At 37.6% G+C, this 17,115-nt stretch overlaps 1 protein-coding gene across 2 annotated transcripts in view; it reads left to right on the top strand.

Annotated features, from left to right (window-relative positions):
• The window catches only part of LOC126273114 (dedicator of cytokinesis protein 9), a 319,479-nt gene that overhangs the window by 102,036 nt on the left and 200,328 nt on the right, over nt 1–17,115 (top strand). For both annotated transcript variants that reach the window (XM_049976565.1, XM_049976564.1), the window contains 2 exons: nt 6,061–6,302; nt 13,799–13,886. In XM_049976565.1, coding sequence (XP_049832522.1) covers nt 6,061–6,302; nt 13,799–13,886 — 330 coding nt within the window. The remainder of the gene's footprint in view (nt 1–6,060; nt 6,303–13,798; nt 13,887–17,115) is intronic.

Genomic DNA, 17,115 nt, shown 5'->3' with positions numbered 1-17,115 from the left:
AAGAGGAGAAAGATCTGGCAAAAGTAGAACTGTGAGGGGAGATTGTGCATGATGGCTAGTTCTGTCAGCACGTACATGCCTGTGAAAGGTTAAGTTCCAGGTCTGAATCCCAGTCTGGCACACATTTCTCGTAGAAAATCTTCATTTACAAAACCTGATGCGAGAGAATTATCGTATTCTCCTTTACATACTTCGGGAGCAGAAAAATGTGACCCACACTTCAAACATAAACTTTATATTAACTTTTCTTCTATCTCTTTGAGATAGAATAATTTAATATTTAAACATGAAAAGCAGTAAGTGATTTATTGTACAAATATTTACTTACTGCAAACTAATAATCCTGCCCACCTGATGATGGATTTGTAAGCCGAAAATCAGTTCATAATTAAATAAAGTGTTCCAGCACTCAGTTTATGTGTTTTCACACTTAAAATGAATAATTTTTATATCAGGTAGTTCTCTAATATGTAATTAAACAAAACTGGTCATATGCATAAGGCGTTTAGTATTTCATAACATATTTTAAGGTTCTCTGAGTTCAAATTCATTTCATTAGCTTATATTGAGAAATTTTTATAACTGAGAAATTTTTATAACTTCTTTTGTCTTTCATAATACACTGTTTTATTTTAACAGTGTGTTATAATAATATACCATTCGTTTAATTTTGCATTACTGCACATTTTTGATAAATCTGTCTTTTCTAAGGCTGTAAAAACTGCATTACTTTTTATTTGTTGCCATGACTTTCGCATAATTATTGCACATCACCTCCAAATTTTCATTCACAATCGTTTGTCATATTATTCTAGGATTACCAGAAGCTACATTTTGAAATCATCATTGAGGAAGAGTTTCGTTTCTCTGAGCTTCCTAGCACTTTTCAGTTTGTCACTAGACAATATTCATATTCTTGTCTCAAAAGGGCTATAAAATGATCTAATCAAAACATTTGATTGCAGCAGAAGAGATCCAGGTTTTACTTGTATGGTAATTAGTGTCACAGTGATTTGTGGGTAATTAGTGTCAGCGATTTGTGGATGTAGATGCAGGAGAGTGTAAGTTTGGCATACAAAGATATTGTTTAAGACCTTGTCAGTATTACCAACTGAAACTATGAACGTCACATACATGCCCCTGCCACCAACACGTGGTGTGATAGCAAAATATATATTGCAGAGAACGGGGATACTTATGATTTCATTGAATGCGAAGTATTTTGAACCTCATTGAGTCATTCTAATAAGAAGTGATTTGACATGGACATGAAAAATGTTTTAACATTCAACCTCTGGAACATTCTGTAGTTGCACTGACTTTTCCTGAGTGAATTGGGTACTGTAAAGTTGGTGGCTATTAACCAAAACTTAAGCATTGAAGGACTTCAAAGAAATGTTTGCAATATCAAACCTTCCACTGGAGAAAAGCATTTTAGGGAACTTTCATCAAAATTTAACAGAAGTCATTTACTACTGAGCAAGGTAACGCAATGGTTAAAGACACTGGATTCACATTCGGCAGAAGCAGAGTGTGAACCACTGTTTGGACTATACATTTAGGTTTTGTCAATTCCCTTAGTTATTTAAGACAGGTGCCAGGATAGTTCATTTGTAGAAAATACAGCCAATTTCTCCCCTGTCCATCTCACAGCCAAATGTGTATTCCATGTGTAATAGAACACAATGGCGTTCTTTTTTCTTTTTAAATCATGATCTTTCCTTGTTTTTGTCATTTGTCCTATGTAACACTCTTCTTCCCAATGACGTTGACATATATTTTAATCATGTCCACTATGCAAATACACATCCAGCTGTCCACTGTCTCCAGTTTTTGTATTTATGCCCCCATCAGCCAGGCTCATTAGCACATTTTCAGTGTGATCATTGTCTGCACCACTGTTACTGACTCCTCAGATGAGGTGACAAAGGACTGTACCACTTATCACACGGTGATATACTGGCTTCAAGTGGTTAAGTCTGTTCCCTTGCCAGGCCTGTCATTTTCTGAAATGATGTTCCACCCAATATTGCTCCCTGATCATGCGGAGTACTTTTTCAGTATTTCTCAACTTTTGCAATATCTTCATCAGACATTGGACTCATGTTGAATGCTAGCTAATAGACAACTGCCATTCAGTTTTCTGTGTTGGTTATGGAAGCCTGCATGGGTAACAAAAAATACCATATTGTGGAACAGACTGTTACATATAGTAGGCTTTGTTATGCAGATAGCTACATTTTTCTTTGAAGCACCAGTACCTCTGAATTTGGCTTTGGAAGCCCAGTGTGAAGCATTTGATTGGTTCTAACAACCTGCCTGCATCTATCTATTTTCTATTTGCTATTATCTTCTCTCCCAACCCTCCCCCTCCCAATTATTTTTTTCACTTATGTAATTAGAAACTTCTCGTTATTCTTGACCCATTCTTTTTTTCGCAGAGAATTTTGTTTACGTACTTCAGATTACGTCCTTAAGCTACAAATGCCAAACAAATTCAGTATAATACGACGTGGAAGTACGAACCATCTGGAGCACGTAATACTTATGATTTAAAATATGAAATTCTCTAATTGCTCTGACTCCCTGAATGCTTTTCAGGTGATTTAGGGCATTCTCTTTTCACCATGATGTTTGTAAAAGAGATAGGATTTGGTTCAGTACTAGTTCATCTGGAAATTTAAGGCAGTGAATTGGATGATTTAGCAGTGAAACAGTGATGTGCAGAACCTACATTGTCACATTTGAAGTTTCCCTGCCAGCATTGTGGAAAATTAATTGAAATGATGGGAAAAAATTGAAACATTATTCATTTTTGTGGGTTTGATTGCTCCAATTCTAGGTATTTGATTGCTCCAGCTCTTTGCCGTTTTTTAAAACAAATGTACATTTTGTTGCTTTGTTTTCAGACCAACTATTTTTGTCAGAATGTTGATAACTTTTTCCTCCGAATGCTAAAATATTTTGTGGACTCCCACCTACATAGAGAGAAAAGACCATAGTAATAAAATAAGAGAAATTGGAGCTTGCACAGAAAGATTTAGATGTTCATTTTTCCTGTGTGCTAGTTGAAAGTGGAGCAGTTGAGAAATAGTTTGAGACTGGTTCTGTGAAAATTGTCCTGTGAACCCTCTGGCAAGCACTCAAGTGTGAATTGCAAAGTTGCCATATAGATGTAGATATGCAGATGTAGAATGATCAGTGAGGCCAGCAAGTATTATGCAGCCAGCAAACCGACTGTGGTGAATCTCTTTCCAAGCTTCAAAGCAAAATGAAGTGCTACTAAATCCCCTCAAGACTGGTTGTTGCCCTCCAGTGCATGGATTCCTCCTCAAACAAGAATAACCAATACTCTTTGGCATTTGTGGCATATGATTTTCATTATTCCATATATCAGAGTATCCAGTTTGCAGATGGAAGGGCAGCCCATAGTGTAATTGGGGACATGTTCTTTATTTTTGATTATAACAAGTGCTATATCAACCCCTATTAAATTTTGGCTCATATTCCCAGCTTTTACATACTTATAAGTAACCTTTCTCACTTCATAATTCTTTCAGTTTTCTTTTTTTTACGTCTATTTATACATCTACCCTTATGTAACCTTTTCAGTAAAGTATTATTATTTTTTTTATTAATTTTGTTTTAATGTCACATAGAATTATAGCAGTTGAGATTTCAGCATTTAGAGCAGTTGAAGACAATGATTCTGTGGATAGAAGAGAAATTAACAGAAGAGAAAAGTGGCTTGGAGTCCTTTTGTTAAAATGGATATAATTTTCTAAATGATGATTGCATTATGTAGAGAACAAAACCTTTAAATTAGTTTCTATTCACAATTTGGGTTTATAAGAGTGACACATGAAACTGAGGGGTGTCCAGTTAGCAATGAATAGATGTGTCTTATGAATTACTACGACAGACAGGAATACAAATAAATGGATCAGGGAATAAACTAGATTGCAACACACAAATTATGAGTTGGATGAAAATAAAATGGGTGTGGACAGAACATTAAATGAGGTGATTTGGATGCTAGTTGGACCAAGGAAGCTCTTTGATGTATTCCAAAAGATACGAAAACACCAAGACAGTGACCAAGTGTAATGTGGGTGATTAAAAAGGATGCAGGAGTAACATGAATGCATATAATTGAAGACTGTAATGCACGGAAAAGTCTAGAGGAGGATTTTACACAACAACAGATATCAAGTGGCTGGTAACTAACCATGTACTTGTATTAATCTATTGCAGAAGCCGGTGATTGTTCTGTCACATTCCCTGAGAACATGTACAGCAATAACAACATTAATTCCTCTTTTCTGCTGCCACAGTTGTTGGTTTCTATTTCCTATTCTGATCTGTTTGTTTTGAGTACCACTGTGGATATTGTTATCATCTCTTGTGTCTGCCTTTTCAGCTGCCCATCAGTCTCTTCTTTTCATTTAGGATAGATTTTTACCCACCAAATAGAGGCAGCTTTGAGCAATGGGCAGACACATTTAAAAGTAGCCCATTGGAAAGCTATTGGACTGTGCCTTTGTCAGATGTAATAAGACACACTCATTCACAACAACACAGCTCTCACAGACATACCCTCTGTCATCACAGGAATGTGAGGCCTGACTTAGATGAGTAGCAATCTCAACTGGGGTGCTTAGCAGGGCTACAGAAGAGGAGTGAGATATTCCAATCTTTTCAGGTATTCAGATCTTGCCTGTTGGTCTTTTCCTCATCCTATCTGTGTTTTTTGATGTGAGGTCCTGGCCAATTTTCTTGATTAATCTCTGATTAGCTCATTTGCACCAACCTTCTCTCCCATTTGTTGGATGGAGAAACCTCTAGTTCCTTAAATTAAGTTTTTTGTCAACTTTCATTAGATTAGATTAGATTAGATTAATACTTGTTCCATAGATCATGAATACGACACTTCGTAATGATGTGGAACGTGTCAGGTTAATAAAAGATGTCTGTACAAGAAATTACATTACACAAAATATTGCGTGACACTAATGAAATATCTTAGTTTATATCTAAAAATTCAGCCAATGAGTAGAAGGAGTTGTCATCTAGAAATTCTTTTAATTTATTTTTAAATGTTAGTTGGCTATCTGTCAGGCTTTTGATGCTGTTTGGTAGATGCCCAAAGACTTTTGTGGCAGCATAATTTACCCCTTTCTGTGCCAAAGTCAGATTTAACCCTGCATAGTGAAGATCATCCTTTCTCCTGGTGTTATAGGTATGCACACTGCTATTACTTTTAATTGGGTTGGATTATTATCAACAAATGTCATAAGGGAATATATATACTGTGAGGTTACTGTGAGGATCCCTAGATCCTTAAATAGATGTCTGCAGGATGACCGTGGGTGGGCTCCAGCAATTATTCTGATTACACGTTTTTGTGCAATGAATACTTTTCTACTCAACGATGAATTACCCCAGAATATGATGCCATACGAAAGCAGTGAATGAAAGTAGGCATAGTAAGCTAATTTACTGAGATTCTTATCACCAAAATTTCATGGCTGATAATCTGCTACTGATGCTGCATGTTAGGCAAACATTTTTTTTTCTGTGAAATTAAAGTCAGTGATAAATGTGTCTGAATTATTAAACTTGGTTATTTATAAATTGTGAATTTATTAAGTTATGTGAAGAGTTATTGACTGACAGTACATATTATGTACAAGGGGTAGTCATAAAGTTTTAATTATCACATTAATAAAAAAATGCTTTAGGGATTTCAATGTGTGTGTGGACTACAGTCATGTACATGAAAACAAACAAAAAATTAAATATGTAAATTTAATTTTTTTTTGAGGTAATAATTATAACCATATGACTACCCATCATACCCGTGTGTTTGTGTGTGTGTGTGTGTGTGTGTGTGTGTGTGTGTGTGTGTGTCTGTGTGTGTGTGTGTGATATGAAAAGCATGTAAACATTGGCATGACGTAGATAGGGAGATAAACGTTTACTTGCTACTTTACTTGCAGCTAAATAAGTGGGCGATCAGGTGTACAATAACATGCTTCTGTTGACTTTTGCCTCTTGCAGTGCATATATGGGAGACCAGGAGGTTCAGTGTTTGTGCAGCAAGCTTCATGTGCTGTCCTTCACCACAACACTTCTCCATCTTGGTATGAAGAAGTGAAAATGAGACTGCCAATACAACTACACTCCAAACACCATCTACTCTTTACATTTTTGCACATATCTTGCGATTCATCAAAGAAGAAGGACAGCTTGGTTGAGACTTGTGTGGGATATTCTTGGACTCCTTTACTCCATAGAGGAAGGTAATGCTGTCATTGAGTGTTAATTTTAATGTGCCTTTTTGAATTTACTGTAATCCTATTTTTAGTTGCATCACATGGTTTTTTATGAAGATATTGTCATATGAAACCCCACCAACCCATTCCGTTCACAGATGATCTGAAGGATGAACACATGTCAGTAACCTTGCACACAACCTTAATTAAAATTTTTGTTGAATGGAATGCTGTTATGGATTTTGCACACATGGGTCTCCCTCTTCATTCTGATCATGTACAACGGTGTAAATAAAACATGGGAGCAAAAGCTTTTTTGTGAATCCACATTAAAATAATATCTATATTCTAATGTGAGACTTATTATTGATACTTATTATAAAATCGTGCTAAATAAAACTTGTAACACGATAGTGGTTAAAACACTAAAGCTAGCAGTCTTCGTAAATAGAGAACAATAGGCACAAAATCTACAGCTTGATGCCAATAAGGATATCACTCGGCTCTGGGACATCCTGGGTGAGAAAGAGGGCAGAAATCGCCGTCATGTTACATAGCGTATTGAATAGGAATGTCTGTCTGACATCAGGTTGTACCAAATTAAGATTGTGCGCCTAGTACTGATTAGTATATATTTAATGTGGAAGTAACGATGATTCTTGATAGCCCATTATAGAGGTAGTCCTCTTCAAAAGTGGTGTTTACTTGTATAAATGAGTGTGAAATTAAATTACATCTGTTGTAACATAATGAAAGTTGCTACTTCATGAGTCATTATCATTGGACAGTTTAATTTGCCACAGTTGAAAACAGAAGACAGTCAACAGAAGAAGTTCCAATCATGCCAGCATGTCACGAAAAGAACTAAGTAAGAAGTCTTCTTATTGTTAAAAAATAAAAAAAATTGTTGTTGTTGTTGTTGTTGTCTTCAGTCCTGAGACTGGTTTGATGCAGCTCTCTGTTCTACTCTATCCTGTGCAAGCTTCTTCATCTCCCAGTACCTACTGCAACCTACATCCTTCTGAATCTGCTTAGTGTATTTATCTCTTGGTCTCCCTCTATGATTTTTACCCTCCACGCTGCCCTCCAATGCTAAATTTGTGATCCCTTGATGCCTCAAAACATGTCCTACTAACCGATCCCTTCTTCTAGTCAAGTTGTGCCACAAATTTCTCTTCTCCCCAATCCTATTCAATACCTCCTCATTAGTTATGTGATCTATCCACCTTATCTTCAGCATTCTTCTGTAGCACCACATTTTGAAAGCTTCTATTCTCTTCTTGTCCAAACTAGTTATCGTCCATGTTCACTTCCATACATGGCTACATTCCAAACAAATACTTTCAGAAACGACTTCCTGATACATAAATCTATGTTCGATGTTAACAAATTTCTCTTCTTCAGAAACGCTTTCCTTGCCATTGCCAGTCTACATTTTATATCCTCTCTACTTCGACCATCATCAGTTATTTTACTTCCCAAATAGCAAAACTCCTTTACTACTTCAAGTGTCTCATTTCCTAATCTAATTCCCTCAGCATCACCCGATTTAATTTGACTACATTCCATTATCCTCGTTTTGGTTTTGTTGATGTTCATCTTATATCCTCCTTTCAAGACACTGTCCATTCCGTTCAACTGCTCTTCCAAGTCCTTTGCCGTCTGTGATAGAATTACAATGCCATCGGCGAACCTCAAAGTTTTTACTTCTTCTCCATGAATTTTAATACCTACTCCAAATTTTTCTTCTGTTTCCTTTACTGCTTGCTCAATATACAGATTGAATAACATCGGCGAGAGGCTACAACCCTGGCTCACACCTTTCCCAACCACTGCTTCCCTTTCATGCCCCTCGACTCTAATAACTGCCATCTGGTTTCTGTACAAATTGTAAATAGCCTTTCGCTCCCTGTATTTTACCCTTGCCACTTTCAGAATTTGAAAGAGAGTATTCCAGTCAACATTGTCAAAAGCTTTCTCTAAGTCTACAAATGTTAGAAACGTAGGTTTGCCTTTTCTTAATCTTTCTTCTTAGATAAGTCGTAAAGTCAGTATTGCCTCACGTGTTACAACATTTCTACGGAATCCAAACTGATCCTCCCCGAGGTCCGCATCTACCAGTTTTTCCATTCGTCTGTAAAGAATTCGTGTTAGTATTTTGCAGCTGTGACTTATTAAACTGATAGTTCGGTAATTTTTTACATCTGTTAGCACCTGCTTTCTTTGGGATTGGAATTATTATATTCTTCTTGAAGTCTGAGGGTATTTTGCCTGTCTCATACATCTTGCTCACCAGCTGGTAGAGTTTTGTCATGACTGGCTCTCCCAAGGCCGTCAGCAGTTCCAATGGAATGTTGTCTACTCCGGGCACCTTGTTTCGACTTAGGTCTTTCAGTGCTCTGTCAAACTCTTCACGCTGTATCTTATCTCCCATTTCGTCTTCATCTACATCCTCTTCCATTTCCATAATATTGTCCTCAAGTACATCGGCCTTGTATAAACCTTCTATATACTCCTTCCACCTTTCTGCCTTCCCTTCTTTTCTTAGAACTGGGTTGCCATCTGAGCTCTTCATATTCATACACGTGGTTCTCTTCTCTCCAAAGGTCTCTTTAACTTTCCTGTAGGCAGTATCTATCTTACCCCTAGTGAGATAAGCTTCTACATCTTTACATTTGTCCCCTAGCCATCCCTGCTTAGCCATTTTGCACTTCCTGTCGATCTCGTTTTTGAGACGTTTGTATTCCTTTTTGCCTGCTTCATTTACTGCATTTTTATATTTTCTCCTTTCATCAATTAAATTCAATATTTCTTCTGTTACCCAAGGATTTCTAGCAGCCCTTGTCTTTTTACCTACTTTATCCTCTGTTGCCTTCACTACTTCATCCCTCAGAGCTACCCATTCTTCTTCTACTGTGTTTCTTTCCCCCATTCCTGTCAGTTGTTCCCTTATGCTCTCCTCGAAACTCTGTACAACCTCTGGTTCTTTCAGTTTATCCAGGTCCCATCTCCTTAAATTCCCACCTTTTTGCAGTTTCTTCAGTTTTAATCTAGAGTTCATAACCAATAGATTGTGGTCCGAGTCCACATCTGCCCCTAGAAATGTCTTACAATTTAAAACCTGATTCCTAAATCTCTGTCTTATCATTATATAATCTATCTGATATCTTTTAGTATCTCCAGGATTCTTCCATGTATACAACCTTCTTTTATGATTCTTGAACCAAGTGTTAGCTGTGATTAAGTTGTGCTCTGTGAAAAATTCTACCAGGTGGCTTCCTCTTTCATTTCTTAGCCCCAAGCTAATTCTTACAATGAACTAAAAAATAGTACTGTATTGGTAATAATAAGCACACCCACACCCAGGTAATATGCTATACATGCTTGAATCAATGAGTACGAGTGAAATGATAAGAAAAGACAGGAAATGTATTTGTGGAGGAAAAAAAATGAGGATTCTACAATGTGTAGATTCAAATGCTGGATCGTGAGTTCAGTTGATAAAGGACTTTCAGCTTCCACACTGGACACGTTTGTGATAAATCAGCCCAACATCGCAACCAATTTGAGATAATCTTCTTCCATGGGGGCGCGGGCGGAGGGGGGGGGGGGGGGGGAATTCAGCCATTAGTGTATGATCGTTTGGATAAACTCACTTGGTGCAGCTTGGTTTGTTAGAATGAGAGTATTGGGAATTCTACTTGATGGCAAAACCCTGAGAATTGCTTGGATAACCATTTCCATCTCCACATCCACCATGCATGTACTGGATGCTAAAATGGGGGCAAAAAATAGGAAAGTAATGCTGCTGCTTGACAAGTGTTCAACACACCCTGACATTCTGCAGCCCAGAAACATTGAGGTAGTGTTCCTGCCTCCCAGTTGTACGGCTGAGATTCAGCTGTTAGATCTGGGAATCATCCATTCTTTTAAGTGAAAATATAGAAAAATGTTAGTCCAGAAGGCTATGTTTATGCACAATAATGGCATGGACTTAAAATCTATGATCGTATAACTTTTGAATGCTGTCCATTATGTAGCCAAAGCATAGATGGGTGCGACTCCTTTCACTATTTCTAACTGTTTCATGAAAGCAGTATTTAAGTTCACAGGGAACACACAGGAACCACTGGAAGAAGATGTGTTCTACCTACTGATTTTTCTGTGATAGGCATGTCGTTTGTGTTTTAAAAATATGTCTGTGTGTCAACAGTAGATAACATTATTACCAAACATTTTGAAGAAGGAAAGAGAATGGAGATTGGTGAAGAGGATCATGAAGATGATGATCAAGAACCAGTTGTGCCAAGCAGAAGATAAGCTATGGAAACTATTAACATTTTCAGGCAGTGCATTGGTAGAGGATCAGGTGGTGATAATGCATTTGATGCTTTGTGTGCTGTGGACAGATAAGTAGAGATGATTGCTGTTAGAAAGAAGCGAAAACAGTTAGTTATTTCAGATATTTTTTAAAGAGGGTAGACTTAAATTGCTGTAATTTCATATTTTGAACGATATAAAGGGAATGAGAATAAGAGTAATTTATTCATTTTCAGTTATTGTTTTTCTTATACTTTCCTGTATTTTACACTTTCATGCATTTTACGCTTTTATGGGTCTGTCCACTGAAAATCATAAAAAGGGGATTTTACTGTATATTTATATATTATGTTCATATATGTGCATTAAAAAAATATGCAGTCTATATCCCTCTGAATATTTATTACGGTGATGTGTAAAAATTTGGTGTAATAACTTTCGAGATTTTTCGAAGCAATATTAAAACACCGACTTGTCTTTATATAGATTATCCAGTATATATTCTTGGTTGCCCTTTTTAGTAAGTAATGGTAAGGTATTATTAAATTTCAGACTGGTTTACTATTGGTTTAAACTCAGTGTTAAACTGCAATATGTATATTGTACCAAATGTTAGTTAACGTGCATATCTGTAATTAAATTATGGAAAATCTAGGCTGGAATAAAAAAAATATGAGTTAAGATAGATCGCTGCTCACTACAGGGAGGATGCATTGTGTGGCAGACAGGGGCATTTAAAAGGTTTGATATCATAGGCTATCCGACCAGGTCATTTGCCAGATCTAGAAACACACATACGCGCAACTCAAGTACACATAACCACCGTTGTGTATAGGTGCTGAGTCCCAACTGTGGTGCGCAGCAATCTCAGCTGAAGTGGATAGTGGGAGTATAGAAGAAGCATGGGGCAAGGACAGGAAGGATTTCAGGGCAAGAGTTAAGGAAGGGAAAGGTGCCTTTGGGAGTGTGCAGAGGGCTGGTAGATGGTCGGCTACTAGGTGTAGCATTGAGAGAGAATGCTGGGGGGGGGGAAGGGAAAAGAGCTAGTAGGTGAATGGAGGGGAGGGGGGGGGGGGTGACAACTGGCTGGTCCAGCTGTCTATTGGCCACAGTTTCACAGTGGCCATTCATGTGGACAGACAGCTTGTCAGTGTCCATGTTCATGTAGAATACTAAACAGTGGTTGCAGCTAAGTTGGCAGCCTACATAGCTGCTTCGAAAGGTGGCCTTTGATGGCATAGGAAATGCTGAGACAGGAATGGAGTTGATGGTAGTAAGAGGATGTATGGGACAGGTCTTACGTCTAGGTCTGTTGCAAGGATATGAGCCATGAAGCAAGGACTTGGCAGCAGGGACAAAGTAATGAGGGATAAGGATATAGCACAAGTTGAACGGGCGGCAGAATACTGTATGTCTTATATAAGACACTAACCATTTTGTCCACCAACTCTCCACACTTATCCCTGTAACAGCTGTTGCCTTCTTATCACTGTTGGTGCCACCTCCCTCTACACTAATATCCCAATGCCCATGGCCTTCCCTCCATTGAACATTACTTCTCCGAGTGCCTGACTTACTCCAAACCTACAACTTCCTTCCTGGTCACCCTGACCAAATATAGCCTCAAATACAGTTACTACTCCTTTGAAGGCTTCACAAGTCTATGGTACAGTCACGGGCACCTAAATGGCACAAACCTATGCTAACCTATTCATGGACCATCTAAATTCTAGATGAACCCTTCCTAACCATTCAAAATCTTGGGTCAAATTTATTGATGACATCATCATGACCTGGACCAAGGATGAGGACACTATCCTCATTCCTCCAAAACCTCAACATCATCTTCCCCCTTTTGCTTCACTGGCCCTCCTTAATACAACAAGTCACCTTCCTCAATGTTGACTACATCAGTACCCCCATTCATATCAAACCTACCAACCACCAGCAATATCTCCATTTCAACAGCTGCTACTCATTTCACACCAAGAAGCCTTCAATAGTTACCTGTGGTCATCATACCTGCAGAGATAAGCCATATCCTACGGAATATACCAAGAGTGTCACAGAGGCCTTCATAGTCCGAAATTACCCTCCCCATCTTGGCCAGAAACAGGGGATCCCACACCTTATCTCTTTGTTCATCTACCGTCCTCCACATACCCACTGACCAGTCGCAAAGGGTCACTCTCCTTGTGACTCAGTATGACCCATGACTGCAGCAACTGAATCAGGTATTCCGTCAGGGCTTCAGCTACCTTTTGTTGTACCTGTAAATGAGAAATACTCTTTTTCACTATTCTTTCCAAATCTCCTTGGTGTGATAGCTAATAATATCAAATAATTTTTTTTTTTAAATATGCTTTTCTACCACTTAATGTCTTCTCTATGTGGCGAGTAACAGTTGATCCTATTTCATATAAATAAGTGTAAAATAGAAAATAGTTGTAATATAAAATTGAATCTGACTGCCTGAATGACTTACTGTAATATAAGTTTATAGTGAGCTATATTTTGTTGGGGAATTCCACATTGTATTCCCCTATGAAGAGTTGAGTAGTACCATTTGCTTTGGAAACGGTTAGTAAATTAAACCTATTTAGTGAAAAGACTGTCATCAAACATTGAACTGTGTAAGTTTGTGGTTAAGCATCACACAACTTATTGCTTCCTGTGCAATTGTACAGAAACCTTTTTGTCTCAATAGCATCTTTTTTCACATATTTTGTGAATGGAAAGCCCACTCTCTTGTGCTCTTATTTGCATTGACTGATTTTTATGGCATCTCGCTGTCTATGCACCACGTAAACAATTACTTATGATGTCTTAGTCCAGTGGTGTTTCTTTCTCTTTGACCTCAATATTTTTTTATTCTTTCACTCTATTTCCTCTATTCCTTAGTGAAGATTCTTTCGCACTTGCTATTTTGTTTCTTCTGAAAACCTACAAAGGTGACTTTATTATTGTATGCTGCCACTTCCTGTATCTGCTTAATATTGAGAAACTGTTTGTGTTCTTAACTTCTGTCATTTCTTTATAAAATGTATGAGGTATCATTTTCATTATTTGTATTGTGGTTTGACTTAAAAAGTTAATTGTAATTTCAGTGTAAAGCAGTGTCATTTGTGCAATTGATGATGTTATCGGTATGTGTTCTTGTCTCCCTAGTGTGTCTCAAGTGCTACACAGAATTCTTATTGCAGGTTAAACGTTGAAGACCAAATACTTCCAGTTGCAGTTAATCTTCCTCCAGGGTATTTAGCAGTGCAGCCACTGGGATTGGGAAAAGGGGTATTGTTAAATGATTTTCCTCTATTCATTTTATTTTCAAACATATTTATGTTATTTCCAAACAGTAGCAAAGTTGTAATTCTCTTCATTTGGTTTTGTAGTACAAGAAAATATGTGTGCTCCATCTAGTTCAAGAAGTGTTTAATATTATCAAAATATGGTGTATTTAGTGAGTGTATTCTGTGAACTGTGCTTACTTTGGGTATTCATAATAGGCGCGTACTTAATTATCTTGTAAAATACCTCCACCATCTGTGTAAAAGTGCAGCAGTGTTGGATGAACCAAATGTGTGTTTTGGTACGGTAGGGTATCAGAAGAGCAACTCTGATCTTTAAGAAAAATAAGTCTCCTGGCCCAAATTGGTTTTATTCAGTCATTTCGGGCAGCTGTTGAACATAATTGACAAATTTGTTAAATGAATCACTTCATCAAGATCAGATTTTGTAGGTCTGGAATTTGGCAATTCTTGAAATTAAAAAAATTGGGGGAGATGGCAAATAAAGCTCTCACTGCTGTAGAAAGATATCACCCATTTTGTCTGTCAAATATGTTAAGACAAATATGTGAAAATGTTAGATTGCTACTCATCATGTAAAGGAGACATTGGCAGACAGACACACCAAAAGACAGCTATGCATCTAAGCTTTCAACAAAAGGCCACTTTCCAAAGAAGGAAACACACACACATTCAGACAAGCACATCTCCCATGCCTGACCACTCTCTCTGACCACTGAGATCTGTTGGCAGAAAGATCATGTGTATAGCAATCTTTTTGTTGTGCCTATCTGTGACTCAACATGTCCTTTATATGGCGAGTAACAGTTTTCATTGTATTCTTTATTCGGTCTGTGCTAGATTTTCCATTGTTTAAATCTCTTGAGAAGCACAGGAAAATGTGTGTGTGTTTGACAGACAAAATGGCTGATATATTCTTACAGTCACGAGCTTCCAAATTCAGGGAATCTGATCTTGATGAAGTGATTCATTTAAAAGTTTTGTAAAGTGTGAAACAATTCTTTGACAGCTTCCTGAAGTGATTGCACAAATCCAGTTAGGATCAGGAGATTTACTTTCCCTTTGTTTTATAAAAAAAACACCAGAGCTGCTCTTCTATTCCTCTGCCATAACACAGAACAAATTTGGTTCATCTAAATCTGTGCATTTTACCCAGGTGGTGATTGCATTTCGCAAGATGATTAAGTATGTAGCTATTACGAATATGCCCAAGGCTACCTGGCTTTTTGGAATGAGTCCATAAAATAAATGTAAGCCACTGTGGTTTGAAATGAAAATGTTGATTATGCTGACAAAATTCTCTTAGTTACCAGAACAGCATTAAGGAGAAGAAAAGTGCAGCCTGATTTTAACCCAACTAAGAAGCCCCTGTGCTGGTCATTATGTAAATGAAGTGTCTTACAAAACTACATACATAGAGCTTAAAGAAAATGTTTCTCTGATAAGAAACCATAGTATTAACCTCAAGGAGGTGTGTGTGTGTGTATAGCATGCACCAATCGCAAAAACATTTTTTTGTGCCATTCCATTGTTGTTTTATAATAGCGAGCCCATCCTATTCCTTGATTACTGCAGCAGCTTACACAGTGATGAGTTGTGCTCTTACACTTCTGAGTGAGAAGCAGTAAAGTATAATAAACAGCGAGCTAGGTCAGAAAAACTTTATGATCCATGCAAGAAAATGACCCAGATCCTGTGAGCTAGCAGCACAATCCCACAATGAGGCAGTTATCTATAAGATAATTAGTAATCAAACAAGTGGTTGGCAGAGATCTGATGCAGCTGTGCTGTTTAATGATTTGAGTGGATCATTATTGTGTCATAACACTTGTTCGTGACAACAGAGTGATGAAATGACAGGTTATTTTATTATTATTTGTTTAATTAATGAGTGACTTAGCACATATAATGTAAGTTGAATTAAACTAAAATTAAACTGTGATTTTTCTCATACATGTTTACCTTGGTCACATGATGACAGCTATTCTTTACATGTGTACAAAGTACACCGTGTGCCTGCTCATGTTATGAAAAATAGCACACGCACTCGAGGGTTAAAAAAGCTGCTCAGTAAAACAAAACAATAACTAAAACAAAGTGCACGTCTTTGTACATATGCGAATTCAAAATCAACTGCTGGGTAACATTCAGTGTCACTGATTCACCCTCTTTACTGTAACATGCTTGAAAATTTCTGTCCAAAGATGGTCAATATACTGCAGCTCAAATCTGTCCTACTCTCTGATTAAAGACCTCCTGAAGTAGTCCAGTTTGTGAAGAAAGTTTTTATGATGACATATTGCAAATTTCAGTTGATGCTAAACATTTTCAGCCCTGTTCATGTTAGCAGATATGATTCAATACCATTAGGTTGATTCCTGCCTGCTGAAGAAGGTGTTCTCGAGATGAGCGGGTGTGCTTGTGCCTCATTGTCTTGCAAATTATACTTAGCACTGAAATGTTGCCTGTAGGATTAGAGAATGGGTTGGAGAATCCTGTGCTATTACTCCACAGCAGTCAAACTATTCTCGGTACTGATGAGATGCAACTGATGTCAGTACAAGATATTGGCAAAAACATCGTTGATCCACTGTCTGCCAAACCTGTGGGGTATACATTGATACCTGGCCACTTCAACACTCTTGTACAATATCATCAATGTAAAATAAATCTTTTACTCTTATAAGTGAAGAGAACCCAATGCCATTGACCCAGATTCCATTCTGGGTGTTTCGTTGCACACCTTCATTGTACAGGAAGTTTTGCAGTGTTGTTCATAATGGGTGTTTAATGGTCAACTTGATCTTGCGGAGAGGGTTTGTATTGTCCACGTCAACACAGCCCTCCCAGTTCTCTCTAAAGAGACTGCACATTGTTATTTTGGTGTCTTCTTATGGTATGTATGAGCCATAATTTGTAGGTAGCAGTCTTCAAATTGTGTTGTTAACCATGAGTAATCACCATGATGTTGAGCATCAGTGTTTCACGTCTCATAAATCTGATTGTTTGAAAGACATCCCATTGATGTAGGTCAAATTCGTCAGCAGATTTCCAAGCTGAAAATGCATTCAGTACCATGATCTGCACTCCAAATGAGCCTTTGACACACATTGACAGGCTGAACAGCATACACAAGCCACACATTGTTTATGATTAGTGGCACAGTGAGATTTGCAGAACTGTACTGAGAAGGCAGGCCTGCCTCCATTTCA

The sequence above is a fragment of the Schistocerca gregaria genome, chromosome 5 (genome assembly GCF_023897955.1).
Source record: "Schistocerca gregaria isolate iqSchGreg1 chromosome 5, iqSchGreg1.2, whole genome shotgun sequence".
NCBI lineage: Eukaryota > Metazoa > Arthropoda > Insecta > Orthoptera > Acrididae > Schistocerca > Schistocerca gregaria.
This window is presented reverse-complemented; position numbering and strand designations above follow the sequence as displayed.